General features: G+C 51.0%; 3 protein-coding genes across 4 annotated transcripts in view; 1 reads left to right on the top strand and 2 right to left on the bottom strand.

The window, feature by feature from the left end:
• The window catches only part of MLLT1 (MLLT1 super elongation complex subunit), a 29,062-nt gene extending 24,904 nt beyond the window's left edge, over positions 1 to 4,158 (bottom strand). For both annotated transcript variants that reach the window (XM_057421235.1, XM_057421236.1), the window contains exons 1-2: positions 4,003 to 4,158; positions 790 to 970 (exon numbers count right to left, since the gene is read on the bottom strand). In XM_057421235.1, the coding sequence (XP_057277218.1) occupies positions 790 to 970; positions 4,003 to 4,014 (193 nt within the window). In that variant the 5' untranslated portion in view covers positions 4,015 to 4,158. The remainder of the gene's footprint in view (positions 1 to 789; positions 971 to 4,002) is intronic.
• LOC130605615 (acidic leucine-rich nuclear phosphoprotein 32 family member B) overlaps positions 1 to 27,357 on the top strand; it is a 97,002-nt gene that overhangs the window by 53,143 nt on the left and 16,502 nt on the right. The gene's annotated exons all lie outside the window — the stretch shown is intronic.
• ACER1 (alkaline ceramidase 1) lies at positions 13,924 to 26,311 on the bottom strand. Its single transcript, XM_057421243.1, has 7 exons — positions 25,849 to 26,311; positions 23,869 to 23,972; positions 18,147 to 18,261; positions 17,649 to 17,787; positions 16,461 to 16,598; positions 15,742 to 15,879; positions 13,924 to 14,968 (listed from the first exon to the last, which is right to left on the bottom strand). Exons 2-7 carry the CDS (start codon positions 23,962 to 23,964, stop codon positions 14,800 to 14,802), a joined length of 795 nt encoding a protein of 264 aa, XP_057277226.1. The 5' UTR covers positions 23,965 to 23,972; positions 25,849 to 26,311; the 3' UTR covers positions 13,924 to 14,799.

Here is a 27,357-nt window from a genome sequence, read left to right as displayed (position 1 = left end):
AGAGACACGGGCTGGTTCAGCCTGCAGAAGAGAAGGCCCCTTAAGGGGAGACCTTAGAGCAGCTTCCGGTGCCTAAAGGGGCTGCAGGAAACCTGGAGAGGGACTTTGGACAAGGGTCTGTAAGGACAGGCCAAGGGGAATGGCTTGAACCTGCCTGAGGGGAGACTGAGATGAGCTCTTAGGCAGAAGCTCTTCCCTGGGAAAGTGCTGAGGCGCTGGCACAGGGTGCCCAGAGAAGCTGGGGCTGCCCCATCCCTGGCAGTGTTCAAGGCCAGGTTGGATGGGGCTTGAAGCAAGCTGCTCTAGTGGAAGGTGTCCCTGCCCATGGCAGGAGGTTGGAACTGGGTGAGCTTTAAGGTCCCTTCCAATCCAAACCACTCTGTAATTCTAAGTTTCTATGTATACAAGCCCAATATTTAAGAATCTCTCGCCTGTCGCACACTTCCAGCTTTTGTTAGCTAATATTAATAAATGAAACACATCTTTCCCATTCTGTAACATGAATTATCTTCTGCTGTCACTAAGTGCCTTGAGAATCTGCATGTTCTAATGCTTAAATAAGAGAAAGCACCTCACCCGCAGCCCTTTCATCTGAAGAAAGGTCCCATTTGCCCTGACCTTCCTCAAACAAAGACAGTAAAGGTTACAGCTGAAGAGTACACAATGCACATTTTGCTCCTCTCGCAGAGGATATTTTACAGAGAGGTGTCAGTATGAGACAACCTTGACTTGCACAATGCTCTTTCAGACAGAGGAGCCCAAATAACTCACTTTCAGAAACACACTCACCTCGTTTGGGTTTGGGGAAGCTCTCATGGAGCCGAAAGACCACGCGTTCCACAAAGTGCTGGATGTCGCACTGCTCTGGGCCACGGACAAACACCATCCAGTCATGAGTGAAGCCCTCGGTGGTGGGCTTCTTCCGCAGTTGGGCTCGGTGCCCCAGCTCCAGTTTTACTTGAACCGTGCACTGGTTTAGAACAGAGGTAAAACCATCAGCAAAATGAAATACTTTACATGTTCTGCATAATGCTGAGCCCCAACAATATCACTGCAGGGGAGGAATACAACAGCCTGCATGGAGAGATTAATCTCATACTCAAAACTACAGGGCTGTCAACAGAAACAGTATCATAAAAATAGCTCCTACCACCATTTCATACCTATTTTCTTCCTAATATTAGCATTGCAGGGAAAACAGCTTTAGGAGAGGGATAGGTTTATCTGCCTCACTTACTGAAATTGTCAGCTAAGTCCTAATTGCAGAATCTTTATTTCTGGAAAGTGTCAGAGACAGAACTTGATGTTCACAGCTTATAAAATTCACAGCACTGACAGAAAATTAATGTTAAAACATGAAAAATTGGATCCTGAATTGGTGGTTTATAATATTCTCTAGAATATGTAATCCATTAGAATAAAACTATGATGCTCCTTCTAGTCTTTTAAATGTATTTTATTAACACACTCTCAAAGACGAAGCTACCATGTAGCATGTCTGCACACTACCCAGCACTAAAATAACCTAATTCTGATTTGGGCTCACAAATCCTCCTCTAATCACTGAATAACAGAGAAGGTGTATTCAGTGTCTCATTCAAAGCACAAGAATCACATTAAATGTCTTAAAACCCAGATTAAATTAATTGTGAAGATCCCTGTATTACTGCAGACTGCACAGTCAGAAGAAAGCAAACGGATTAAACATATGTAACAGAGGAAAGGCAAACGTGATTCAGACACAAGTTAAAGCAAGCAAATCTTAGGGCAAGATTTGCAGAGACAGGGAATAACACCAAAGGTATCCGAACACTTAGGAACATGTTGTACAAAGTAAACCAGGAGCTCAGTGATTGCAAACTAAACTCAGCAAAATCCAGCTTCAGCAACTGGAAGCTTATAAAAAAAAGCTGGTAGTTTTTAGTCCTTCCCCTCCTTCTTCACCTAAGACTTGAAAATAAGTGTTTTGTTCTTTCCAGCAGTTCAAATTACCAGTGGGAGAGACAATGTTATTTGTCATTACCTACATTACAGGTGGACACTGAGCCAAGCCAAGGGCATGATGTTAGACAATGCAGAGGGAAAGAGAAAGCTTCTCGAGCTCTACACAGCCATTTAGGATAAGTATTACCCTCATTTTCCCATTGAGGAACTGCAACAAGGAGTATGGCTACAATTAACGCTCAGAAATTCTTTTGCATCTCCCACCTGACACTGGCTGGAAATGTGATTTTTCAGAGCATGGTTAATACCTTCTGAAAAAGCGCCTCAATTGCCGTATTCTTTCCTTTGTAAAAAGATCACACAGGAGGTCTACAGACTACCAGGCATCAAAGCTCGACCTCCCAAATTGCAGTCCAGTTCTAATTTCAACCATAAGCCTTAACGCGCTCTTTCAGGCAGTTATATTTATAGCAAAATACCTTCAGCTGCCATCCAACACATCAATTCTAAGTCTCAGGGACAAGCTCATCTAATTGCTTCACTGGTGTTACCACCACATTTCTTTAGGTTACCTTCCTCTGCAAGTTCTCTTGGAAGGCCATTTTTCCTCATTCTCTGCTTTAGGGCTTATCTACGCTGGCTCCCCATCTCGCCTAAAAATGAAGGTATGAGGCCGTCTGGTCTCTCATGGTGTATTAAGGAATGAGAAAAGAGGCAAGGTGTGTTTCCCTCCAAGCACAGCAACCTCTCCTCTGGTGGAAGAGCATTATGTGAAGACAGCCTGCCTAAATCCTAAGCTCACGGAGGAGGGGGCTTGCAGGCCTGTTTTATCTGGGATACTTCCCACAGCGTTCACGCAAGCGTTCACATAACGGAGCCAGGCTGTTCTGCAGCTTCATGTTATCGATTCCATAATTACCCTTTAAATCCTGCTACCGTTGCCAGTTACTACCCCTCTCCAGAGAGGTGCAAATGACTGTCAGGCTACAAAATCTGCCTTTCTAGCTGAAACGGCTGAGAAATTTTAGCTGAGAAACAGATGGGGCTGTGTGGAAGGGAACAAAATTAAAGATAAAAGAGAAGTGTTTAACTGAGAGTGAAAGTTGTACTCGCCACACTCCTCACATATCGGTCCCATTAACAATCGCAATGAATTAAGCCAGAAGTTGAAACACATTTGAAAAGAAGATCTCTCAACATAACAAACACCCAAAGCTGCTCCGCTGAAAATGGAGGTTTTCTTTTCCAAGCGTGTCTCTCAACAAAGGGAAATCAGGCTCCTATTCAAACAATTTGTAATAATACAAAGGCGTCTGCTCCTCAACTTCGCAACAAACACTCGGAAGGCTGCGCCGGTTTTTTGTTTGATGTGCTAATTGCCTGAAAGCCGTAACCAGCTCCCCCCATCGCCCTGCCGAGGGGCTGATGCCGCGGCCGCCGGGGCTCCCCTCCCGCGCCCCGCTCGCAGGTAACCTGCTCCCGCACACAAAAGGACCGGAGCCCGCCCGCTCGGCATCACCTCAGGTAAACTTCCAGCCTCCATCCCCGCCCGCTGCGGCACCGCGGCCACCCGCCAGCTACCGGGCGGCTCCCCGCAGGGCGGCGAGGACTCCGCCGGTGGCATTAACACTTTGCACCGCGGTGTGTGTGTGCGGGGGGGGGGGGGGGAAGACGACCCGAGGCCGGCACCACCCCTCCCGTTAAAGAAGCCCGGGCAGGAATTTGCGGGAAATGCTGCTGCCACCCCCCGCCGCGGGCGAGGCTGCAGCGCGGCCGCCCAGGAAGGGGCGAGGGCTGAACAACCCCCCCCTCTATAAGGGGGTGTGAGGATGGGGTGTGAGGACGGGGGTGCCTCCCCAAAGCGGGGCGATGCCCCCCAGCACCACCGGGGGAATCACCCCTCCATTCCCCCCTGACGACTGGGGTTCCCTCCCCGGTGCATGGTGAGCCCGGCCCCTCCCCATTCGTGCCCCCCCCCCGACTCCCCCCCCACCCGGGGGTAGGGGCGGCGCCGAGGGGCCTCCCGCTGGCAGCGGCACGGCGGGGCCGCTCCCTCACCTGATTGTCCATGGCTGGGCGCAGCACCGCGGGCCCCGCTCGCTCGCTCGCTCCCGCCGCGGCGATCTACGCTGGCCGGTCGGCGGAGGGGGGTCTCTTTCCCCCGTCTCCAACCTCGTCTCCGAGCGAGGCCGCTCCTCCGTCCGTCCCCCCCCACCCCCCTCCCCGCCGCCTCGGCCGCCGCCGCCTCCTCGGTCGCGGCCCCTCACGGCCAGTCTGTATCCTTTCCCCCCCAGTCTCCATCCTTTTCCCCCCCCTGGTCTCTATCCCTTTCCCCCCCAGTCTCTATCCTTTTCCCCATCAGTCTGTATCCTTTCCTCCCCCGGTCTCTATCCTTCTCCCCCCCAGTCTCCATCCTTTCCCCTAGTTTCTCCCATTTCTCCTCTTTGTCCCTCCCTTTCCCTCCGTTTCTCTCACGTTCCCTCTCATCCCCCCAGGCCGCTCTTGGGCCCGTCCCCCGCTGCCCTCCAGCCGCCGCCATCCCCGCCGCGGCGGAGCTCGGCGTTCTCCGCCATGGACCCATATCGCGGTGGCTGGGCTGGAGCGGGGCTATTTGCAATGCAAATGGCCCCGGGCATTCCTTCAGTGCCGCGGTAGCCGTCAGCCGCTGGCCAGGCCCGGAGGCCACCGGCCCGGCCAGAGAGTAGCTGCCGGCGGAGGCCTCGTTAACACCCGCCCGCTCTGTGCCGCGGTTCTCGGCCCCGCCGGCGGCTCCGAGCGGGGGAATTTGCATCTGAAAAGTGGGGTTTGTTTTATCCTCGCTTAGAGCTCTGCAGGACAAGTTTGGGAGCCTTAAACGACGGTGGCACCGTCCTTCCGAGGGCCGTTTTGCCGCTGTTCCTGAGGGGGTTTTCCTTTGAAAGCGACGCGAGGAGGAATTCTTCCCTTCGTGGACCGTTCCTGTTTGGAATAGTTTGTTGATCCCTGTCAGAAAGCCGCGGGTGAGCCGCTAGCGCCCTGTGTGCCGCGGGCTGATCGCCACAGGCGAGGATTAACCGGTTGCCCAGTCGTTCTAAAGAGCCGGTTTACCTCATCAACCTGAGAGAGGATGCTAGGAAAGCAAAACGCTTCACCGCTTCAGTTAACAACAACAACAGCAGCAAAAAAAATAAGAGCCTGTTTTGGGGTTCTTTTAAGTGCTCCAGGTTTAATTTTCCGTGTTTCTGTCTGATGCGGTCCCAAGAGCCATCTCCTCAGACAGTTTCTTTTCTTCTCCCTTGAGCCAGGGCCTCTTTCTCATTGAGATCTTTAATTGTGGACGTTATTCCCACACAAGCCACTCTTAGGTCTAAATCTTCTATTTTCTACCTCCCAGTCCTACCCATTCACTCTTATCACAGCCCTTGGTGGTTAAATGCTCCCAGGCCTGGGAAGGTCTGTCTTTCCCAGATTTGACTCCGCTCTTGCTCCATTGAATCTTCTCCTTGTGCAGGAGATGTTGCTCAAACACACAAGACCCTGAATTTCTCCCTTTCCTAAACATGGGCTGAAACATCATTAGATTTGGGGGTTTAATTTAATTCCTATCAGCAGCACTTTTTCTATGCCTTTAGTTTTGCCCAGCCTGGTGCCGACGGTTGTTTTGGTGCTCACCCAGACTGCCCTTCCACTCCAGCATCCATAGTTACCTCTGCTGGTTCCGACACAAGTTGCTCCTCCAGCTGAGGTGGGATGCAAGCAAGAACTTGGACACTTCCAAGTCAGGAATTGGAAACCCAGAGGCAGGTGCCTCGGCTTCTGTGGCACCTCAGGTGCACAGTCCAATATGTGGGCACTAAAACTGTGCCAAAGAAGACATTTGACATAAGGGCATTGTTATACTGATGCCTGCTCCGACCCAGCGCCCCAGTGCTCTGTGCTGGGACAAGTAGTGCCAGTTGGGGTAATTGAAGATGTGCTCAGGTAGCTCTTTACATTCAACCTAGAAAACACTGGAGGAGTGAAATTCCTTTGAACAGCCTTTGCTCCACAAGCAACTCCCAGTTCTGAATGGTTTCCAGCCCAGTAACTGATCAACCTCCCCCCCCTGCCCCAAGACAAATCACAGCGAAGAGCAGAACCTTGCCCAGCGCTGAGGAGTGTCTTGGGGGGTTCAGGTAGTGCTGGGGGAGCCAGCAGCCACCCAGGCTCCTCCAAAGGTCTGATTTTGCAGGGCCACCTCAAGCTGAGGAGCTGTCAGCTGAGTCCTTCGCACCCCAGGCAGCGGGGGCTGAGCTCCGGCTTCTTTATACCTATTCCAGCAACTTCGGGGGTTTGCAAAGAGCGTCTGCAAATCCAATTAGTGCCTGTCTTTGTGGCACTCTATGCTGGCAGAGATCCGCCGTGTTGCTGCCATCTACAGTAGGGCCAGTGCCAATGGATAAGAACCAGCTCTTATTTGCATATTCAAATATGCAAATGAAACATGACAGCTCTCCCTAATTTTTGTTGTGAGGGTTTTTATTTCTCTTTCCAGAGTCTTGCGTCAAAGATCCTTGTCTTGGACTCAAAGGCATGTGTTTAATCTGGCTTGGCCCACAGTAGGGGAATGTGCCAACGACTGACTCAGTGTGCCCCTCTCCAGCTTTCCTGGAGCCCCTTTAGGCACTGGAGCTGCTCTCAGGTCTCCCCTTCAGGAGCCTTCTCTTCTCCAGGCTGACCCAGCCCAGCTCTCTCAGCCTGGCTCCAGAGCAGAGCTGCTCCAGCCCTCGCAGCATCTCCGTGGCCTCCTCTGGGCTCGCTCCAACATCTCCATGTCCTTCTTGTGTTGGGAACCCCAAGATAATAGTCCTGCAGACTTAAAGATTAACACACAAACCTTGTTTTGAGGCAATTTATCTGATGAAACAAGTGCCTCCACTCTTCGTCAATGTGCAATATGACAGAATAGAAGGACCCCAAGATCTCTCCTGGATGTCCATCACCACTTTCTCTTGCTACCTGCACAATGATTACTGTGGTCTTCACCGACTCCCATGAAGCATGTGTATGACAGCAGGAGCCTTCGTTGTCTTCAGTTCATGGCAGAGACTCAATGCTGGGCTTGGGAGAGAACCGAGATTGTGATGGAGAGAGAAGCTGTGATTGAGGAGTGAGTGTGTTCTGCAGCAATGCTCTGGTGCAGCAAAGCTCCTGGTTTGCTAATTGGGATCCTTGCAGGGAAGCGTGTTCCTTCGAATCAGCTCTTCATCCTAAAAATATTCATTCTTCTAAAAATTATGTCATTTTGCCCATTTTCTGCCTTCCCCTCCTTCTCCAGCCCACCCTCCACACTACGGTATTCACAGCACATATTTAACACCAGGGCAGTATAGCGAAAGTCCAGATTGTTAATAGCCAAAGACTCCGATTGCCAAAAAGATACTCCTAGCAACTACTAGCTGCATCTGGGAAAAATTACAGACAGCTCAGAAATTCTTTAGTTCCCTTATTAATGAAGGACTTGGTAGAAAAAAAAGCCCCACACTAATACAGTTTAGCTTAACTAAGTTCTTTTGTGCCTGAGGAAAATTGAAATTATAGCGTATTATAGCTACTGAAAAATGCAAAAGGCTTTTAATGTGCAATAACCCTCCAAACCAGAAGGAAGAGGGAAAATTCTCTTCGTATGTGGGAACACAATGCAAATTTATTTTATTCTTTCTGTGTATTTAGTGCTGGTGAAAAGAGCCAGATGAATAGTCACAAATACGTCATGTCCCTTGCAGATGCAACATGGGCAGCACAAGCGTCCTCAAACTGCCCTGCCAACGTGCTTCAATTCTGAATGAGGAGGACCAGCTTTCCGGGTGAGAACGAAGGCTGTCTCTATTCAGCCCCCGACCCCTCTGCTCAAGGCTCTTAATGAAGGGGCCTCATTAACACCAAAGGTGAGGTTGCCATTATAATGTAGCTACTGGTCCACTGCAGGCTGAATCGGCACCTATCAATTCATTTCGCCTGGCTATTGAGCAGCTGTCTGGTGACGGTACCTTTCTCTTGTACTCTATAGACAGAGGTCAGGGTTGGCCAAGTGATGTAACGGTCTGTGTCGTGCCAAGGCAGGCTGGACCTGCCACGAAGAGCATTGCACAAGCTGGATTTGTCCCACACTGAATACGAGCTGCTGGCACAAGTGCAGGCTGGAGAAGATGGGCCCAGGCATCTTATGTGCTCGCTGGAGCAAACAATCACTGTACAATAGGAGGGAAGGCGATTCACTGCTGAAATTTGTGTCTGCTTCACATGGGGCTCCTTTAGATTGGTGTCAGAGTCACTGAAAGTTGTTCATCTTCATGCTCAGACAGAGGCCACCTTCTGTCTGGTGAATGCCGCCCTAGACAGGACAACTTTAGGCCACTGAAAAATATCAGATGAGGATAAAAATAGCCTGACATATAGGACACGACAGGAGATCAGGAGGCGAGTCTGACCAGCACCAAAAAAATCCTGTTTGGAATTGTTTTCTGGACTGAAGAGTCCAAAAGCAAGTAGAAATAGAGGATAAATATACTGTCAGATATCATAGAATCCCAGAGTGGTTTGGGTTGGAAGGCACCTTAAAGCTCATCCAGCTCCAACCCCTGCCACGGGCAGGGACACCTTCCACTAGAGCAGCTTGCTCCAAGCCCCTGTGTCCAACCTGGCCTTGAACACTGCCAGGGATGGGGCAGCCACAGCTTCTCTGGGCACCCTGTGCCAGCGCCTCAGCACCCTCACAGGGAAGAGCTTCTGCCTAAGAGCTCATCTCAGTCTCCCCTCTGGCAGGTTCAAGCCATTCCCCTTGGCCTGTCCCTACAGGCCTTTGCTGATTTTTGTGCATTTGGGGTCAGCTGCTCTCTTGACATATTCCATCAAAACTAAACTGTTCTGTTGGAATGTTACAAAATGAGCTTTCACCTGTCTACACAGCAACTGGAGGTGGGGTTGCCACATATGTAAATGTATGCAAACCACCCCTGATCTTGGTAACCCAGGTACGATAGCAGTTCAGATAATCCCCCATGTATGGGCTATGCAGATTTGCCTGTGACTCAGGGACTTTGGCTGGCCCTATCCATGCTGAAACTTATCCCACTGAAACCTAAATCATTATCGCTGCTATCACTCCCTGTGAGACAATAGTGCACCTGATTGCAGCAGAGTCACATCTTAGCAGTGTGGAACTTCTCACACGCTTTGGAGCTTGGTTTTGTGGCATAAAGGCTCTGTCCAACCTGGCCTTGAACACTGCCAGGGATGCAGCACTCACTGCTTTCTTAGGCAGCCTGATCCAGTGCCTCACCATTCTCACAGTAAAGAATTTCTTCCTTATATCCAACCTAAATCTCCTCTGTTTAAGTTTGAACCCAACTTGAACTTGAGTTCTAGTGGCTTTTAATCCATATGTGTGTCTTTTGGTAAGGACGGTAGATGTTATTCAATAGTACACAATTCAGTCTTGAAGTAGGATGATTCCTGCTCAATAAATTCAACTTGTTGCCATCTTTGCTCCATTTCACAGATTTGCTTTTGATTTCACTTGGCATTACTCCAGTGGATGTTAATTCCTGGCAGTATTAGGATAGAAAGCAGCAAAATCTCACGTATATTAATCTGTCCATTTCCATGCAACAATTCTTCATTGATTACTTTTTAAATGGGTTTCATAAAGCACTTAGGAAAATATTGCAGTTTGCACTTTATTGGCATTACATGGCACTACTCGTGGCTCCAGCCCAGCAAAATATATTCCTAAGTGTAAGCAAATGCCATTGATATCAATGGAATTATTCCTATTCTTAAAATTAAACATATGCTTAAACATTGTAGTGAACTGAGACAGCTGGGCTCCTATGGAAGGCCTATCAAAATAAAAGCAGCATCGATTGCAGACTGTGAGTTTTCTAACTCAATGCACAACTGAGTGTTGCTTTTGGTGAATACTTGAGCAGTTGAGCTAAATCTTTGCCTTTTGTGAGATATTTGCAAGGCTGAAACCAAGTGTGCCATTGCAGACCAACCCGATTCAGTTTTAAGTTTAAACGTGGTTATAAAATCCCATGTGCTTAAGCGAGCTCGTGACCTGGGACCCGAGTGACTGAATGTTCATAGAAAATGAATAATAAAAAGTAGAGAGCAGTCCTAATTGGAACCACATTTTGAGCTGTAATGGGAAGGCACAGAAAAATTAATCCTTCCATTTTAGGTATTTTGATAGCAGCCATTACTAGAGAATTGAAGTTATTTCAACCTCTTTGTCAGACAAATAGGAGCTGCTTGGTTTTCCTCTGAGAACAGCAATGAGAATGTCCTACTCAGTGGAACCGAATCGTGGGGGGGTTTAGAGAAATAGAGATCATTTGAGCTTTTGATTAAAAGCTCTTTTTTTTGTCACCTTGTTTATTTGGCCATTTAATGGCTGTGCTTCTCCTTGCCGAGAAGCAACTTTTACCCCCATCTCCTCTATGCCCATGGCTCAAAACCGGCCCTGACTGTGTGTGCAGCCACCGTGTGAGCTAATACAGAACGACACAGGCAGGGGACCTCAAGAGCCTGACTGCTGCAATCACAGTGACAGTGTATCCACTGAAGTACAACTCGCAGCTGATCAGGACCTGATGCGTTTCATCTGTCCAGAGCAAGCACCAGTATCTGGAAAATCCTGGCATCTGTTTATGTCCTAATGTCTTAATTTGGCCTGATATGAAGAGTGGATAGCAAGGATGTAGGTAATGCAGGGAAAACGAACAAGAGACCTCTTTCCTAGCAGTTGTGAGGTTGGTGTAACAAAAATACCAGCCCCTGAGCTGGAAATCCTGCATCAAGCCTCAAAACCAACACTTCGAGTTGAAAGGACAAGGCATTTAGAGATAGTAATTCTTGGAGCTTATCTGTTTCCTTCCTGGGTTTCTGAACCATTTGCATTCAGACTTTTGACTGCAGGCTTGGGAGATTAGAACTAAAATCAAAAGCTGAATCGGCATTGGTTTAACATGACTCCAGCAGAGGGTTCTTTCAATCAATCATAAAGATTGCCAGGCTGGCAATAAGATCCCAGGACCTAGCAACATCCATTCCGTGTTTCAAAACTATTATCTTCTTTCTCTTTGAGACAGTTAACGACTAAAGGCCTTTTGCAAAAGGCATAAGAGACACTCCAGTGAAGCAATTTCTTCTCCTGGCATTGTTAAGAGCAGGGACTGGGTTATTATTAATTACTTTTGCATTATTTATGCAGGTCCATGAATATGCAATGTCTTTTCCAGATAAATCACTCCGCCTTGAAAAGTTTCCAGCCTGCGAGCCAAGCCCTGCAATGTAAATCTGTAACAGCAGGAGGCAACTCGGCACAGCAGAACAGGTAAGTGTTAATCCTTGATGCTGCAGGACTGGTGTGTTATCAACAGTGTTATTTCATTTGTGTTGCAATGGCACCAAATAGACTCAACTGATGCCGTTGTTTCACAACCTCTTTAATCTGGCATCAGTTGAAAGGAGCAGCCTCTATCCTCTTCCTCGTTCTCTTGCCTCTTTTTTTTTTGTGGTTTAGGCAGCCACAGGGGGAACCAAATCAGGGAAACAATCCGGGTTCATCTGGCAAAAATAAGGAAAGGTTTCACGCTGACCAGTCCTAGCTCAGATCCCAGAGCACACGGGTTTGCTGCTTTATCCTGCCCTGCCTGTTCTCCTGTGTCGCTCTGCTGAGCGAGCCAGCCAGCAGTTACCCCCGCAGAGGAGAGGCACCCATAGGCCAAGGGGCCCGGTGCAGAAGGTACTGTCAGAGCTCCTCATGGTCTGGAGGGGTCGAGAAGGGGCCAGTGTTGCCTTTCATCCCCTGAGGGCTCCCAGCTTTACCCATCCAATGCGCTGGTCATCCCTGCAGGAGCCCTCTCAGCTCAAGGCAAAATGCCTCGACTCGTCCCTTTGGCAGGACATCCAGGACAGGTTGGATGGGGCTTGGAGCAACCTGGTCTAGTGGAAGGTGTCCCTGCCCATGGAACTGGGTAAGCTTTAAGGGCCCTTCCAACCCAAATCATTCTGTGACTCTATGACAGCACCACTGGGTTTTGGGGGGTGTTTGTCAGCTCTGCAGTGCTGGAGCTGTGGCTCCCTGGCAGGAAGGACAGAGCATCCCCAGAAGCTCAGGGACCTTTTGGAGGTTCAACCCCAGCCTTGGATAACATCTTTGCAGTGCTGGGGGCACCCACACCGCAGCCACATGCTGGTGTGAGGGCTGCTTCGCGTTTTCAGGCTAGAGCCCTGCTTGGAGCAGGAGGCCCTGCCTCGGGCACTGCAGTCCTTTTAAAGCTGCTTTGTGGGTTTCTTTTCTCTTTCTTTTTTCTTTTCTTTCTTTTCTTTCTTTTTTTCTTTCTTTCCCACTCCCCCCCACCCCCCCACCCCAGGTTCCCAGGGCTGGGATTCAGCTTCTGGCTTCATCCAGAAATCCCTGAGGGTTTCAAATCCCCACGAGGCCTCTCAATGTCTTGATCTGCTTGAATAGGCATTTTTAACACGGCCCCGGCTGTCATCGGGGCCTGTTACAGTCACTCAACAGCAGCAACATTGTTCTCAAGGCGGCGGCGCCGGGGACACCTCCCTTATTACCATAGTGCACAGGGGATTGTGCTGCTGGGCTTTCTGTACCGAGCATCCCACCAGTTCCATGGCCAGAGGCAGCCAATTAGCCCTTCTCGCCCATGCCTCATCCGCCATCCCTGCGTGACTCTCTCAGCATCCCCATCCGGCGGGGCTGCTGGCTCCTGTCCATCGCCAGCGGTGCTGTCGGAGGTGAAGGTGACCCCCTTTTCCTGTGCCAGGCTCCCTGGCAACGCAGCCTTTCTTTGCGAGCGGCCTCCTCCACCCCCTGACGGGGAGAGGGGCTGTGAAAGCCCCTCTGCACTTTTGAACTTGCTGCCGGCGCGCTCAGTGGCTGTGCGGGACGGAGCCGAGCGAGGGGCTGAGCCCAGCGGGGACCCGGTGCAATTGCCCAGAAGTTATTAATAGGCTGTAGAAGAATGTGATGGGCTGGGGAAGGGGTGAGGAGGGGGGAGAGCGAGAGGGAGTGAAACAGCGAAAGGAAGACGGGGTGATGAGGGGAGAGGCAAGAGTGACAGCGCGCAGGGCAGACAAAGAGGTGGAGAGATGGGCACCAGCATGGGTGGCAGTGGCAGAAAAAGGCTGGAGGTCCGAGTTCCCCCTTTTCCTGCACCTTCTGAGGTGTCTCATCAGTGGCCATGCTGGAGTAAAGGTGTCGGACCCCGGTGCTGGAGGCTGGAGAAAGCAGAGGGACCTGGGGGTTCAGTCCTTGCACAAGGCATCCCTTTCCCCAAGATGGGGTTCATGAGCCAAATTTGCCATCTAGTGGCTCTGGGGACCATTGCAGAGGGACCCACGAGGCAGCAGGGCCACTGCATGGGTGCTGTGTGGCACCTGCACAGCATCTTGTGCCTCAGAGGTTAAGCCCAGAGTGCTTCTGGTTTTACTTTACTCATAGAATCATAGAATACCAGGTTGGAAGAGACCTCGAGGATCATCTGGTCCAAGCTTTCCATGACTAAACCTGGATGTCCCAGCACCCTGTCCAGCTGAATCTTAACAGTGTCCGGTGTTGGGGAATCCACCACTTCCCTGGGGAGATTATTCCAGTGGCTCATTATTCTCATGGTGGAAAGCTTTTCTCTTGTGGGCAATCTCCCCAGGAGTAACTTGTGCCTGTCACCCCTCATCTTTAACGTGGGACTCCTTGTAAAAAGGGAGCCTCCATCTTTTTTGTAACCACCCTTTAAATACCAAACATGGTGAGAAGGTTTCAGCCTTTTTTTTCTCCAGGCTGAACAGTCCCAGCTCTTTCAGCCTTTCCTCTCATGGCTTCCCAGCCCTTGGATCATCTTTATGGCCCTTCTGTGGACCCTTTCCAGGCTATCCACGTCCTTTTCTGTATAGTGAGGACCAAAACTGAACACAGTAACTTTACTCACGGGGACCCAAAAAGCCTGTGGGCCCTGGAGTGATGTTACCTTGTTCTGGCTGCATCGCAGGGAGGAAACCACAGCCACTCTGCCAGCCACTTCAGAGGACCCAGCCCCATGACATGTCATGCAGCAAGGCCTGGAGAGCAAGAGTGTGTCTCTGCCACCAGCCTTTCAGCAAGCAGAGGAGGCTCCAGGTTGCACATGGCCATTGGAGCAGAGCTGGGTAGGAACACTGCAGGTGGAAGACGGGGTAGAACACCGCAGGACCTGGGCCAGCAGAGCTTCTTTTGGGCTGTCACACAGGAGGATTTCTCTATGAATGTCTCTGCGTGGGTCAGAGAGAGCTTTGTCCACCCTGTTTTGGGGAGGACTGGCTGCTAACAGGGGATGTGGTGCAGTCAGGGGGAAGAAAGGGGCTCCGTGCAAGTCCGTGTCCATAGCTTTAATGCACAGCTCTCCTGAGCAAGACCACATACATCAATAAATAGAATTAATAATAATAATGAGAGCAGCCCCAACAAACCCAGCTGTCACCAGTTTGGCTTCTGTGTTCTCCACTCTGCCCTTGTCAGCAAAGGGTGCCACCGCTTGACTAATGCAGAAGACACAGAAGCACCATCTCCCTCCCCTTCTCAGTGGGGATCTGTTGGAGGAGGAGATCTCTGGTTCCCTGGAGCCAGCCTGGGCAGAGTCTTCCAAGGCATCCATGGGCTCCCCTCCTGCTCCACGCCTGGCACCACGAGGTCTCAGCAGCTCCCTGCCCCATCGTTAGCCACATTGCCCTTGGCCGAGGAGCAGGCACAGAGCCGAGGTGTTCCCCATGCAGATGCACATGTGTGCATCACTCACCCCATGCCCGAGGAATGCCTGAGGGATGCCACAAGCTCTAGCACTGCTTGTGGGCTTCCTCCAGGATAATGTAAGGCACCACGACAGGCGAAGAGTCGCTGGGCCAATATCCTATCTTTGGCTTGAACTTTGGCATCTCGTAGTTGACGTCAAAATAGATGACCAGCGGGCAGCAGTATAGGAGGGACATGGCTATCAGCACATGCCTGGAAAGGAAACAAGAAAGATATTTGTTGGGTGGTGGCAACTTCATCTGCTCCTCCTGTACCTTGCACCAGGGTGTGGCTGGCATTGGCACCATGAGGCTAGAGCCAAGGGGTATGGCAATGGCAGGTAAAGGCCCCAGCCCTGTGATGCATGTAGGCTGCAGGGAAAGTGGGTCCTAGAAGAGCTCTTTGAGCTTTGGTGGGGGCGGGTCCTTGTGCAGAGTGAATGGGTGATACAGGGGACTTAAGCCCCAACCCAAAGCACCCATCCCACCTTGCTTGTGGGTACCACCAGTGCTAGGTATCTGCCCCTGTCATCCCAATGCTCTGTGAGGATGAATCTGAGAACATACACTGTGTGCAGCACTTAGAGCCACACTTGGCCAGGCGCTGAAGTGTCTTGCCCAAACAAATCAGTGTCTTTCAGTTTGGCTATTAAAATAACTCCAAGAACACTGCACCTCATGCAGCTTCCAGGGAGCAGATGCAAGCTGTTTACCTGGAGGGACTTGCAGAACAATTACACTTGCAAAACCCCGTTTGGCTGGTGTGGAGGAGGAAAGGGATGGCAAGCAGTAATTAGGACCAAATCCTTGGGCTGGGGCCAGGGTGAGGAGCAGCATCAGTAGTGACAAAGGAAAGGGGGAGAAGGTTGGGCAGAGGCTGCTCTCTGATCCAGTATCTCATCCCTGCTGCTCTTTCCCCTTAGCAATGGCCCTTCAGCCCATGAAATGTTTGGCCTGGGGTTCTTGCCTCTGCACTGGAGCCCTTACCAGAAGCTGTGGAAGTAGGGGAAGTTGATGGCCTGCCAGAGCCCACAGAGCCACCGGTCGCTGATCCAGCTGCCGATGGCCAGTACCCACCACATGACCATGACCTTGGCCATCTGGTGAACCCTTTTGTCATTGCACCTGGAAGACACAGGGAGGGAGGGGAAGCAGAGTATCATGGTGGAAGGAAAGAGAGTCTTAAAGAGGACTGGTTCCTGCCTGCACATGCTGATGTGTCAGGGCAAACCCCAGGGAGTTTGTCTGGGAGAATATTCATCAGACCACAAGAAGCGTGGCTCTGTTGAGAGGGATTCTGACTTTCTGTGGGTGAGGATGATGCTGGGAGATGCCACTCCTATCTTCCTCCTCATCCTGGCAGGTTCTAGCAACCCCACTGCTTCCCAAATGCTCCACAAAGGGGAAAAAGCTGCAGAGATGGCAGCTGGGGAGAAGATGCACTCATCCCATAGACTGTCCCCATTCTGTGTAGTACCCAGACCAGATGGCTTTCTGGTATCCCACTGCCCACAGCCCCACTTGTGCCTTGTCCTGGTCCCACCCAGGCTGCCCCAGTTCTTTGCTGATAGCACATGTGCTTGATGCTTGAGCATGTGATGAAATCTTGGGCTGGATTCAGCACTGTGCACAGAGTCACTGCCTCATGTGAGCCTGGCAGGAGATGTGATGGGCCTGCAGATAACCTACCCCAGCCCACTCCTTACTTTTTCAGCTCACGCCGTGTCAGGTACAGCAGGTGGAAGGCGATGCAGTTGAGTGCATAGGCATTGAAGGCTGGTTTGATGAAGGACATGAAGGTACTGATCACGGTGGTGATGCCACTCAACCAGAAGAAATGCTTCCTAAAGAGAGTGGGGAAGTTGGGATGGAGTGTCAGTGTCCCCAGGCTTCCCAGTGTGGAAGGATAAGGACACGAGAGGTCCTGCTTATAGCCTGAGAGAGGAAACCTTCTCCAGCACCTCCAATCTGTTTGCACATGGCTGACCCCAGCCTCTGCGGTAGTCCTGGCAGGAAGGCTGAGTTGTCTGTAGCTGTGCTTTGCCCAAACCGCCCCAGTTAGTCCATGACAGAGTGGGCAACATGGCCCTGAAGGTAACTTGTGCACTTCCATGGTGATGCCAGAGATAACCATTGAGAGGCCAAGGCACCGGGAGCTTCGCCCAGGGACGGGCAGTGAGGTAGGAGCCCCAGCAGTGCTGGGCAGGGGCCTGAGCTGGAAACATGCAGAACTGGGCTGGCTGAGCAACAATAGGACTCAGAGGGGCCTTTCACATGCAAATCCCTTCCCAAGTTCCTTCCCTTCTCCCCCAACCATGTCTCCACCGTGAACTCCTGGTGACCTCCTCTTTGGCATGGGAAGAGCAGGCTGGAGCACGTCTTTGCAAGGCTGGGTTGTGTCCTGCTGATCTGTGCTCACCCAGTGTCCCCATCCTTCCTGCTGGGCTCCCCTTGCCTAGCCAGCCCTCCTGCAAACAACCTGTGACACGTGGGGTGTTAACTTGCACCAGCTTGTCCTATGGGAAACCCCTTCAGCCCTCAGGGAAAGCTCTCTGTGGATGGCAGGGGTGCTGTAACAGTTGGACAGCACTGACTGGAAGTGCTCAGAAATTCCTAATGAATGTTGAAATTCTCCATGCAAAGCTTCCTCTGCAGCTTCGCAAAGACGAACAGCTCCAGTCAACAGGAGCTCAGCACAGCCCTTCCCCAGGGGAGGGTTTCTTACTCTCCCCCTGTCAGCACATCCACCGCTGCGTGATGGAGGGTCTGATCCCAAAGCAACTGCGGTAGCCTCAGTGCTGACCCCTTGCAGGGGAGCTGGCTGTGGGTCACAGGCATCAATGTCAATGCTCTATCCCTCAGAGCCTGCAAGCCTTCATCCCTCAGAGTCATACCTGCTCTTGATGCACCTGGGGAAGTAAACCCTCGGGTACCAAATGGCATATGACACAGCCAGCGTCCAGAGGATGGAGAGCTCATCCAAGAGTTGTCCCACGTAGCTCAGGGTCATGTGAAAGTACGTGGAGAAGACTCCTGCAAGAGCAAAGGACAGCTTGTGTCAGCAAAGCTCCATCCTCGCGTGAGCCTGTCTGGCCTGGGAAGCTCTTGGGGGCCATTCCTAAAGACACACCTTTCCTGAAGAGCAGGGCATGGACCTTGGTGTTAATGGAGGCCTGAGTGAGTCAGTGCACACAGCGCCACGGGGGTTTACTGTGCTGGAAGCTGTGCACCCACAGCAGGACCCACGAGCTGCAGGGCTTCAAGCAGTTCGGTTCCCTACTCCATCTCGCCCCTGTCCTTTGGCCACTAAGAACCAGCCTCCAGAGGTGTCATGAATGAACAGTCAGGTACTCTGGCAACCTGTCTGGTCTTCTCACAACCTTGGCACCCACCTACACACAAGAGCAGGCCAGAGACGAAATACAAGGGCAAGGCACGCTGCTGACGGTACTGCCGGTTCAGGTAGAGCAGGACAGGAGAAAGGATGAAGAAGCTTACATTGCTGATCTGAAAAACAAGAGGCACATTCAGCTTATTGCATGCTCTTGGGCAAGTTCCATCCCACCCCGTGCCTCGGGATCTCCATGTGTGAATAGGATACTAGTGGAAAGCATTGCATGGAAGCAGGTATCACTCTTGGCACAGGGAGAGAGCAGAGGCGTTTCTCAAGAAGCCAGGCTGGAACTGGAAGGACAGCTCTTGCTGTGACAGGAATGGCTGCAGACATCTGTGCTCCCCGTGCAGGCACCTCTTTTGGCTGATGGTTTAGCTTTAGCTGCCCAGTGTCCTCAAGCAAGCTCCCAAAGCTCTTCTGTTTGCAGCCATCTCCCTCTCCTCTCAACCCACACCTGCCAGAAGTCCCCTGGATTGCTCCTGACCCTCTCAGCCTGCGAGGGGCTGGGTGGGTGTGAGGATGAGTTTCCAGTCAGGAAGTCCACCATTCCCTGCCGATGGAGAGCAGCAGGACAAGCAGCACATCATAGGTGGGAAGTGGCAGGACTGAGGTGATGGCCTGTAGTGTGATGTGCAAAGCCATCTGGCCTGGAGGGGGGAGGTATGCTGAACACTAGTCATTACATGAAGTCATAAACCTCCTTGAAACATCCCTGCAGTGAAGTTATTGTGCCCTGACTTCCAGCTCTGCAAAAGGGTTTTGCTGACAGACGTGGATATGCCTGGGGAGGAGGGGATGGCACTGGGCACTGCTGCTCTGGGGAGCAGCAGATGCTGATGGGCAGAATGTGGGAGCTGGGGAGGAGCAGAGAGTGCCCGAAGCCAGGAGCTGTCTGCTGGATCAGATCAGGCTCTGCAGCTGAGGAGGGAATGCGGTTTGAAACATCCTCACCCTTGATGGGGTCTGACCCTGACTTTTTCACCTGGTTTTGCAAACTCAGTGGAGGGATATCACAGGGAAGCACAGCCTCCTCAAGGGAAACTGGTCTTGCTTATGAAGGGCTGGGGCTGTGGTGCTACTATTTGCCTGCCAGACAGCAGGGCAGAGCCATCTGCTTGGTGGCAAGCCATCAAGGTGGCTTTTATGTCACCCTGACAAGCCTTTTCCTTTCATCTTCCAGCTAGATGCTGACCCAGACCCCGAGCCTGACATTCCCAGCTGGAGTCTCACCCCTCAGCAGCCCTTGCATGCACCAGGTACACTGCAAAACTGACGCTTGGGTTATGATGTCCCGTGGGATCCAAGTTCCTGGTAACAGGGCTGCAAGTCACTGGGGTGTTGTTGTGTATATGAAACACTCCCTCTCATATTCCAGAGGGAAAAATGCTTAATGTAAGGTCTCTATTCCCTTTAACACCTGGTGATTAATCTTGAATTTCACTAAGGCTTTCTTGAAACAAGCTGATGCTCCCATTAACAGCAATTCTCAAGCTAAATCCATTGGTTTTCCATAAGTTCTTAGAGGCAAATCCAGGCCTATTCCCATTCCAGCTATGAAAAGGGAAGTGCTGCTCCCCCTTGCACACTTGAGTTCAACCCATTCAGAAATGATGGAGAAACCAAACGATGTGCTAAAGTAACAACTGTGCTGCAAACACTTCTTTTCCTGGGAAATGGTTAAAGAGGCCTTTGGAGAACAAGCAGGGATAGCAGGAAGAGAACAAAGGCCTGCAGAAGAGGCAGCAGTGTGCAAGTGCCAGCATGCACATCAGCGTGAGGAAATGCGGCAGTCTGAGGTTGCGTATTGAGAGCTCTGGATCCCTGCTGCAGCAGGCATTGCAACAGGGACATTAATTACATGACAGCAATGTTATCACTTCATTAATTCAGTACGAGATGTGCAAGATCAGATATCAGAGGGGAGGGATGATCAGGGGAATTGCACCAATAGGGTCAAAAAGATGAAGTGGTTCCTTGGAGAGCAGCCAAACTCAGAGCATAGGCGAGAGCCCTGCAAAACCACATCTGTGGAGGACACAAAGCCTTCATCCCTCATCGAATCCAAGCCTTGATTTAAGTGCTGTCGTATACCTTCCCAGTCAAATGTGGTTGGGAGGGGGTTGCTCCTTGTTCTCCCTTTAGGAAGTTTTTGCAGGGTCTCTGCTCACTCTGAGTCCCCCAGCACAGCTTCTTCTTATACCTGATCATACCAGCCAGGAGGCACTGGCTCCCTCTGCCTGGGATGCCAGGGGGATAAGAGAGTGGTGATGGAGCCAAGGTGCGATCTGACCTGTGAGAGTCACCCAGCTCTGTGGTTTTCCACAGTGTGAGCTCACAGTGATGTCCCACTTCCTAACAAGCGTGATTTATTGCTCCAGATCCCTAAGCCGAGCCTGCCTCTACTGGCATTTGCTTCTTTCACTAGGAGAAAAGGGAGCCTGGGATCAGTGACATGCCTCCTATCCTGCTGCATTTAGTAGAATCATTGGAAAGGCCCCGGGGTTTCTGCAACTCAGCACTTTGCAGCCTAAGCTGGAGGGAGAGACCTGCAGATAACCTGTTTGCATCTCTACCCATGCCAGGGTGAGAACAAGCCTCCAGTAAGGACTGGGAGAGGAGCTGCTGGTTTGCAGGGCTCTGCCTGGCGCTGTGAGCATGGCAGCAGTGCAACAGCAGCCAAGGCATGTGCTGGTCCTGCCACAAGACAGGCATTTTCTGCAGTGAAAGGAGATTTCTGCAAGACTCACTGCAGTGCATTCATTCACTTACAGGCCAGCCAACCAGCTTCAGCTGGCAGAAGAGCCCACAGGGCCAAAGTGAATACCTCAGAGGCTCTCCAGACCTGTATAGCAAGTTCCTAATAGCCAGACCTGCGTAGCAGAAGATGAAGCTGCGTGTCATGCTGGTGCTTTGGGCAGGAAGCAGCAGTTGTGTAGTGTCTGCAGAGTGCCAGGCAAGGAGCTACCATACTCCTGCACGTGGCTTCCTAGGCAGACTGAGAGCGATGCTGAGGATTCGGGTGTCATTACCAGCACCCTGGATCAGTCATTTCAGAAAGAAATGAGGGTAGAAAGACAGTTCCCAGACTGATGACCCTCGTGGAGCACAATACGGTTCTCCTACGGGCAGCCAGAAGACAATACATTTCTGGGTCACTGAGTCACTATAAATAGTTAGTGCTTTGTTGCTGAACTGCACCCAGTCATGAGCCACTGTGTATTATTAGGTACTTAAAGACACTGTTTACATTCTTTGCTCATACCCTCAGTGCTTATGTCTAATAAAAATCATCCAACCCAAGCAGACCTAAGAGAGACTGCGGCTGGCACAGAGCAAATCTCAGCAGCACAAAGCTGCCCTGCTTGAGCCCTGGGAAGAAGAAGATGTTGCAGAGGATGCTCCGTTAGGAAACCCTGCTGATTTAGTGGTGCAGGAGTCTTGGGTAGGAGCTGGCTGGATTCCCAGCCAGTCTAAAGCTCTGGTTAACTGATGCTGAAGTCAATATTGATATAATTATCTCAGGGCAGGCCAGTGAGATAAGGCCCATAAAGCTTGCCACAGGGAGGAAGCAATCTGAATATAGGAAACAAATGAAGAGAGAAGAGGAAATCTATGCTGGGAGGATCATATCTGAGATAGAGCCCTGGATCTGCAACATGCTGCTGGCAGCAAGGGTAGCTGGGGATCTCAGTTTGGTCCAGTTTCTGTGCTTCCCCTCTTTAGGGCACATCACAAGGAGCCTAATCCTGTGAGAGAGCCCAGAGCATGAAGACAGTTCCCCTGCTGCTGCTTTCTCTACACAGAAATTGCATGTTACGACAGAAGCTGCAGAAGAGCGCTCTGCTGAGCAGCATGGACTGGTTAAAGCAGCCCGGCAAGAAGGAGGTAAGTGCAGAGACCAAAACAAGCTCTTTCTCTGCTGGGAAAGAGGTGTCCTGTGCTCATATATAGAGAGGAACAAGAGCTAGTTTAATTCCTGTAAAACATCCTGCAGGGTTTGCTCTGTCCCAGTGTCTCTGTGTTCCTGGATATTGCACTAGTTTGTATGGTAACATGCATTGGGGAAGTTTTCCTCTCCTGAAGGAAAGCTGTGACTGAGTCCTACCAACTCAAAAGCCCCCCTGACAAGCCCACTGCCTCGAAGATGGTGTGGTATGGAAACATGGGAGATGGCTGTGGCTAGCAGGGACCTCAGTCCACAGTAGGCACCTGGGTAGGATTTTCAGCTGTATAATATAGAAACCTGGGCCACAAAACGACCTAGGCAGCTATGAGTTAATGCTTTATGGGAATGAGAGGGCTGCAGGCCCTAAGAAAGGTAGTTATGCATCTGGCCACACCAACTGATGCCTACAAGTTACGTGCATTATGGAGAGCTCCTGAGATGCTTCTTGGTGTGCTCAGGATCCTGACCACTCTGTGTAAATCAGGTTCCTTATGAAACTGGTGTCTCAGCTCCAAAGACACATTTGAAGTATGCTGCCTATGTACTAAGGGAGGAGATGAGGCACGTTTATCTCCCACAATGAACTCTGATTCAAACCAAAACTTCCAGACTTCCTGCTCTGTGTGGGAATCAGCCCCTCTCCAATGCTGCCAGTGGCACCCCAAAACACAGCGGCCTTTGCACCTCCAGCTACACAGGAAATGCTGGTGCGAGCATAAAGGCTTTCTGTACCTCCTTGCTTTGCACCTCTGAGCCCATCCAGCAGGGATGCAGTTGGACCGGGCAGCAGCACAACACGTTCAGCGGGATGCTGGGGGGATGCAGGATTTGGGCTGCACTGGCAGATCTTTAGTTGTTAGCTGTCTCAAAGAGAAGTGACTATATACAGCCCGAGCATCCCTCCTGTGAGAGCCTGACTGCGCAATTAGAGCTGGGGAGCTGCGGGATGCGGGTAAAGGAATTATTGTTATTATAGGCAATTTATTAAAAGCAGGAAATGCTTTAAAGAAAAGAGGAAGAGACATTTCCATGAGAACAAGACCTTCTAGTGTTAGACAGTAATTGCTAAAAGTTGTAAACAAGGCCTTTGGAAGGTTGTAAATCCACATGCCTCACACCCCTGCTAGCCTGTAATTGCACTGAGGTAGGAGGACATGCTTGCAGAGACTGGTTATCCACCGAGTCCTCTGCAGACAGATGCAGATGCTTCCAGCCATGCTTAAGCCAGAAAGCTTTATTCAAGGCACTGGCACTGGATGGAGCCTGAATTATAAAGGATTATAGGAGGTGAAATCAGCTCATGCATCAGCTTTCCTTGGTCTTGAGTTCCGGATTCCCAACCTGCCTGACACGGTTCATGCAAGAGCTGTCTCTCATTTTGCCACTCCTGTACATTTAGCTGGAATATCTGAGCCCTGCGTGGGATTTACCCCAGTTGGCAGGAGAGCTGCAGGACTGGTATAACAGGATCTCACAAATCTGGGCTAAGGAGCACTGCCAGAGTGTTCTCACTGGGATTTTCAGCCCTACACATGCCACAAGCATCCCTGACCCCAGCTCATTTTGGGAGCAACTGGCTGTTGTGAGCAAGAAAAGTCCCATGATTGACCTGAAGCTCAGAAAACCTTCCCCATACTGGCAGCCTCCAACACCAGGAAGTCCAAAGCAGCGAGCAGAGGGAAGAAAACAAGGTTGTCCCATCCCATCTCATCTCCCAGAAGCAGCTCGTGGGTGCCCGCGCCCCAGCCTGCCTTTGGCATGCGCCCGCACTCACGGTGTTGTAGTACTCGGCAATGATCTGCGAGCGCTCAAAGTTGCCTTCACACCAGTCGACTTCAGCACTCTGGTAGGAGAATATGCTCGGCATCATTGGGCCACCTTTGCAGAAGAGAGAGGAGCAGGTTAGTTTTGTTAGTTTGAACCCAAAGGGAACGTGGAGGCACGCGCTGCCTCTTGCACACACGCTCGCTTCAAGCCAGACTTGCTCAAGCACAGCATCTTACCCTGCTACGGAAGACTCATCCTCTTCCCAACACCCATCGCACTGCAGACAATGTCCTGCTCTGGCCCCACAATGCAAACCACTCTAGGAAATGTTCTTGAGCTCTGAGCCGGTGAGTGGTCACCACAGCCCCATCCACGGCACTAACAGCACTTATCAGGAGCTTTTGTGGCCATGAGATGCTTCCCCGTTTCAGCCCTGTCCTTGTCACCCTGTCTTCTCCCTTCTCTTCACTTTCTGTATGACTCAGGTCTTCCTTCCAAGAGGACTTCCCTGTACTTTGTAGGCTGTGAACTACCTTTTGGGAGTGGACAACTCTATAGGGTTCATTTCTCATTGGCTCTGTTCTCCTTAGTCGTTTCTCAGCATCTTCCTGAGGGCAGGAAAGCTCAAGCCCTGGAGCACCAGCACAGACCCTGGGTATTACCGGAGTCCTGGGGGCACAGAGCGTTGGAAGGTGTCTCTTCAGTGGCAGTGATTTCCTGTTGAATGCACTCCCATGCAAGATCCACCCTGGTTTTCCAGTGAAAGCATCAGAGCTTCACACCTCAAATGGGGTGTCCAGTGCCAGGTCCCCCTGCCTGGCCCCTGATAGTGGCAGAAGCTGCAGCTCCAAGTGGGATTCTATAATAATCTAAACTTTTGCCTGGTTTTCTTCCCCATGCTAAAGACTTTCCTACCCTCAGTGTAAGCATCATTTCTAAGCTCTCTTCTAGTAGAAGTTCTGGTCAAGTTTCCTGTTTGGCATATTTTGTTTCAGATCCTTGAGACTTTGGAGCTGTTTTAGAAGCTGATAGATGGGTTGCACCTTCGGAAGCACCATCCAAACCCTAACAGCTGCGTATTTGGTACACAAGAGCCACAGAAACTCCCTGGAGCTGAGGGGTTAAGTCCCTGCCTGGACTGTGCTGAGCCCACCCATGCAGAATGAGCGGGTAGCAGGGTGACACGAGCCACTCCAATAGCATCTCTGAGCTCCCGAGGCTCTGGTGGGAAACAGAACTTTCTGCTCCTTGAAAATCATTTTGGCTTTGAGTCTAATGCAGGGAAGGGAGGTTAATCTTAAAACCACTCATCAGTTGAGACGTTCTTGAGGAGCAGCAGTCAAGTCCCTGTTTGCACTGGTGTCAGCTGAGTCACACCACCAAGTTCAGCGGTTGCCATAGCTGTGCAATGATGTGAAGCTACCACAGCTTCCTCTGCTTCTCTTCCCAAGAAGAAGAAGTTCAAAGGGAGAACACACGGGAGTGTAACGCTAATACAAGCAAGCTCTTCTGTAACCTCCTGCCCCAACCAGATAAACTGACTTGTGGATAAACCTCCCCTGTTCTTTTACAATTGCAAGTTAATGGTGCCCTCTCTTTAATCCAGGCTGGCTGGTTCCCCAGAGCAGGGGAGATCACAGATACGGAAAGAAGACAATAAAATAGATGGCAGGCAGATTGGTTTGAGGTTTGACTCTTCATGATCTTGGGTTTCCACATGCTCATCCACACCACAGTGACTCTCCTGATCCCTAGTGCTCTGCGTTAAGATTTTACAGCGATGGAAGCGGTTGCATAGGGGAAAAGAAGAATCCGAGTGAAGCTGGTAGATCCCATCTCCTGGCTGAGCAGGTGTCAGCCAAGAGATGGTGAAGGATAGAGGAATTTGAGACAGAAGAAGTAAAAAGGAACAGACAAACCAAAGCAGCAACCAGAGTGCCCAGCGGCTGCTGGCTTGCTGCTCACCTCTCTTCCCAGCCTGGCTTACCTGTGTTCCCTTGGGGTGGACCAGCACTGCTTCCACACGGTGAGGCAAAGCGTCGGGAGCTCCAAGGTCTCTAGCAAAGCTGGAGCAGCAACCTGCCCTGCCGCTCTAGCACTGAAGGAGTGCCCACGGTGTGAGCTCACCCGGAGCAGCCACCGGAATATACCCTCGCTCCGTCCCTAAGGAAAGCCTTGGGATGAGACAAGAGCCATGCGCACCCTCCAGGCAAACCTGCCGGTCCCCCAAAGGAAACATATTGGCTGGAGGGTTTATATCTGTGCACCCAAATGGGCAGGGGCAGAGAGGGAGGGCAGGGAAGCGTGAGCTGGAAGAGCGGGTAGCAATGCAGCCTGAAATCATCCGTGTGCCCCTAGGCAGGTTCCCGGCGCACGCGCACACACCCCAATCCCAACCCTGTTTTTCCCAGGGGAGGGACTGATCCGTACAGCCCTCGCAGAGCTGGCTAAACCCCTATTTTTACCAAAAAGCACGGGGCAAGATGCTGCTGCCTCCGTTTCTCGGGGTTTCGATTGAAGCCGCTCTTCAGCTTCGCCCCAGTTCCCCTCTTATTATCCAAAAGGATTTTATTCTCAAGTCACACCTCTTCTAGTGAGTTTAGTTTGCTACTGAGTTCAAGCGTTGCATGAATAGGACACTTTTGGGTGACTGCTTTACAAGCATTTTCCTCCTGAATCCCATTCAGGATGTCAAGAAAATTGGCAGCAGTAAAACATTTCCCCCAAATCAATCCTTTTCCCCTAAATTTAGAGTTGGGAAAAGACGAAATATGGTGCTTTCTGAAACGTAACAGCTTATTATTTCATCAGTTGTTCCTGTTGAAACAAGGGAGACAACACATTGAGCATCATCGCAAGGCAGGGTCAGACCAAGATCCAAGATGTCCCTGAAGAGTAGGGATCACATTGCTGTGATACCGGATCTGCTCCAGGGACTGGCTCTTTGGGAATTTGAACCATTTATTGTGTTACTTCCATGAAGAGGAGCGTGCCTGGGAGCCCCGAGCTGTGCAACACCTCCCAAAGGTGCCAGGGCTTACAAAAGCCTCCCAGATCCATGGCGATGTGGCATGAGAGGGTAATGAACCACTGAAGCAGCTTCTGTTACAGCACGGTGGAGCCTCTGTTGCATGCAACTAAGTCAAGGCTGGGTGTCTTGCTAGGACAGACAGTGCAGCTTGAATCAGAAGACCAAAGGCAATCCCCAGCGAGATGCTCTTACCCCCTGCTAGCAACAGTTGTGGGAGTCTGGGGGGAATCTGCTTCTTACTCACTTAGAAGTCCTGGATGGACTGTGTGAGTAGGAGATGGAGCTCACATGGTGAAAGAAGCTGTTCAGTTCCCCAGGGAATCTCAGTGGGAAGCAAGTGGTGACTTGCCCATCCCAATGCGAAGGCAGGCAGGTGAGGCACAGTGTCAGGCAGGGAAGGTGGCAGAGTTGGATTTGAAACTAAGACAGATGCTGGCCCCTATGAACATCCTTGAAAAGAACAAG

Source organism: Pezoporus wallicus, unplaced genomic scaffold (assembly GCF_028554395.1).
Source record: "Pezoporus wallicus isolate ANWC-B61680 ecotype Strahan unplaced genomic scaffold, APGP_CSIRO_Pwel_v1 scaffold_14062, whole genome shotgun sequence".
Taxonomy (NCBI): domain Eukaryota; kingdom Metazoa; phylum Chordata; class Aves; order Psittaciformes; family Psittacidae; genus Pezoporus; species Pezoporus wallicus.
This window is presented reverse-complemented; position numbering and strand designations above follow the sequence as displayed.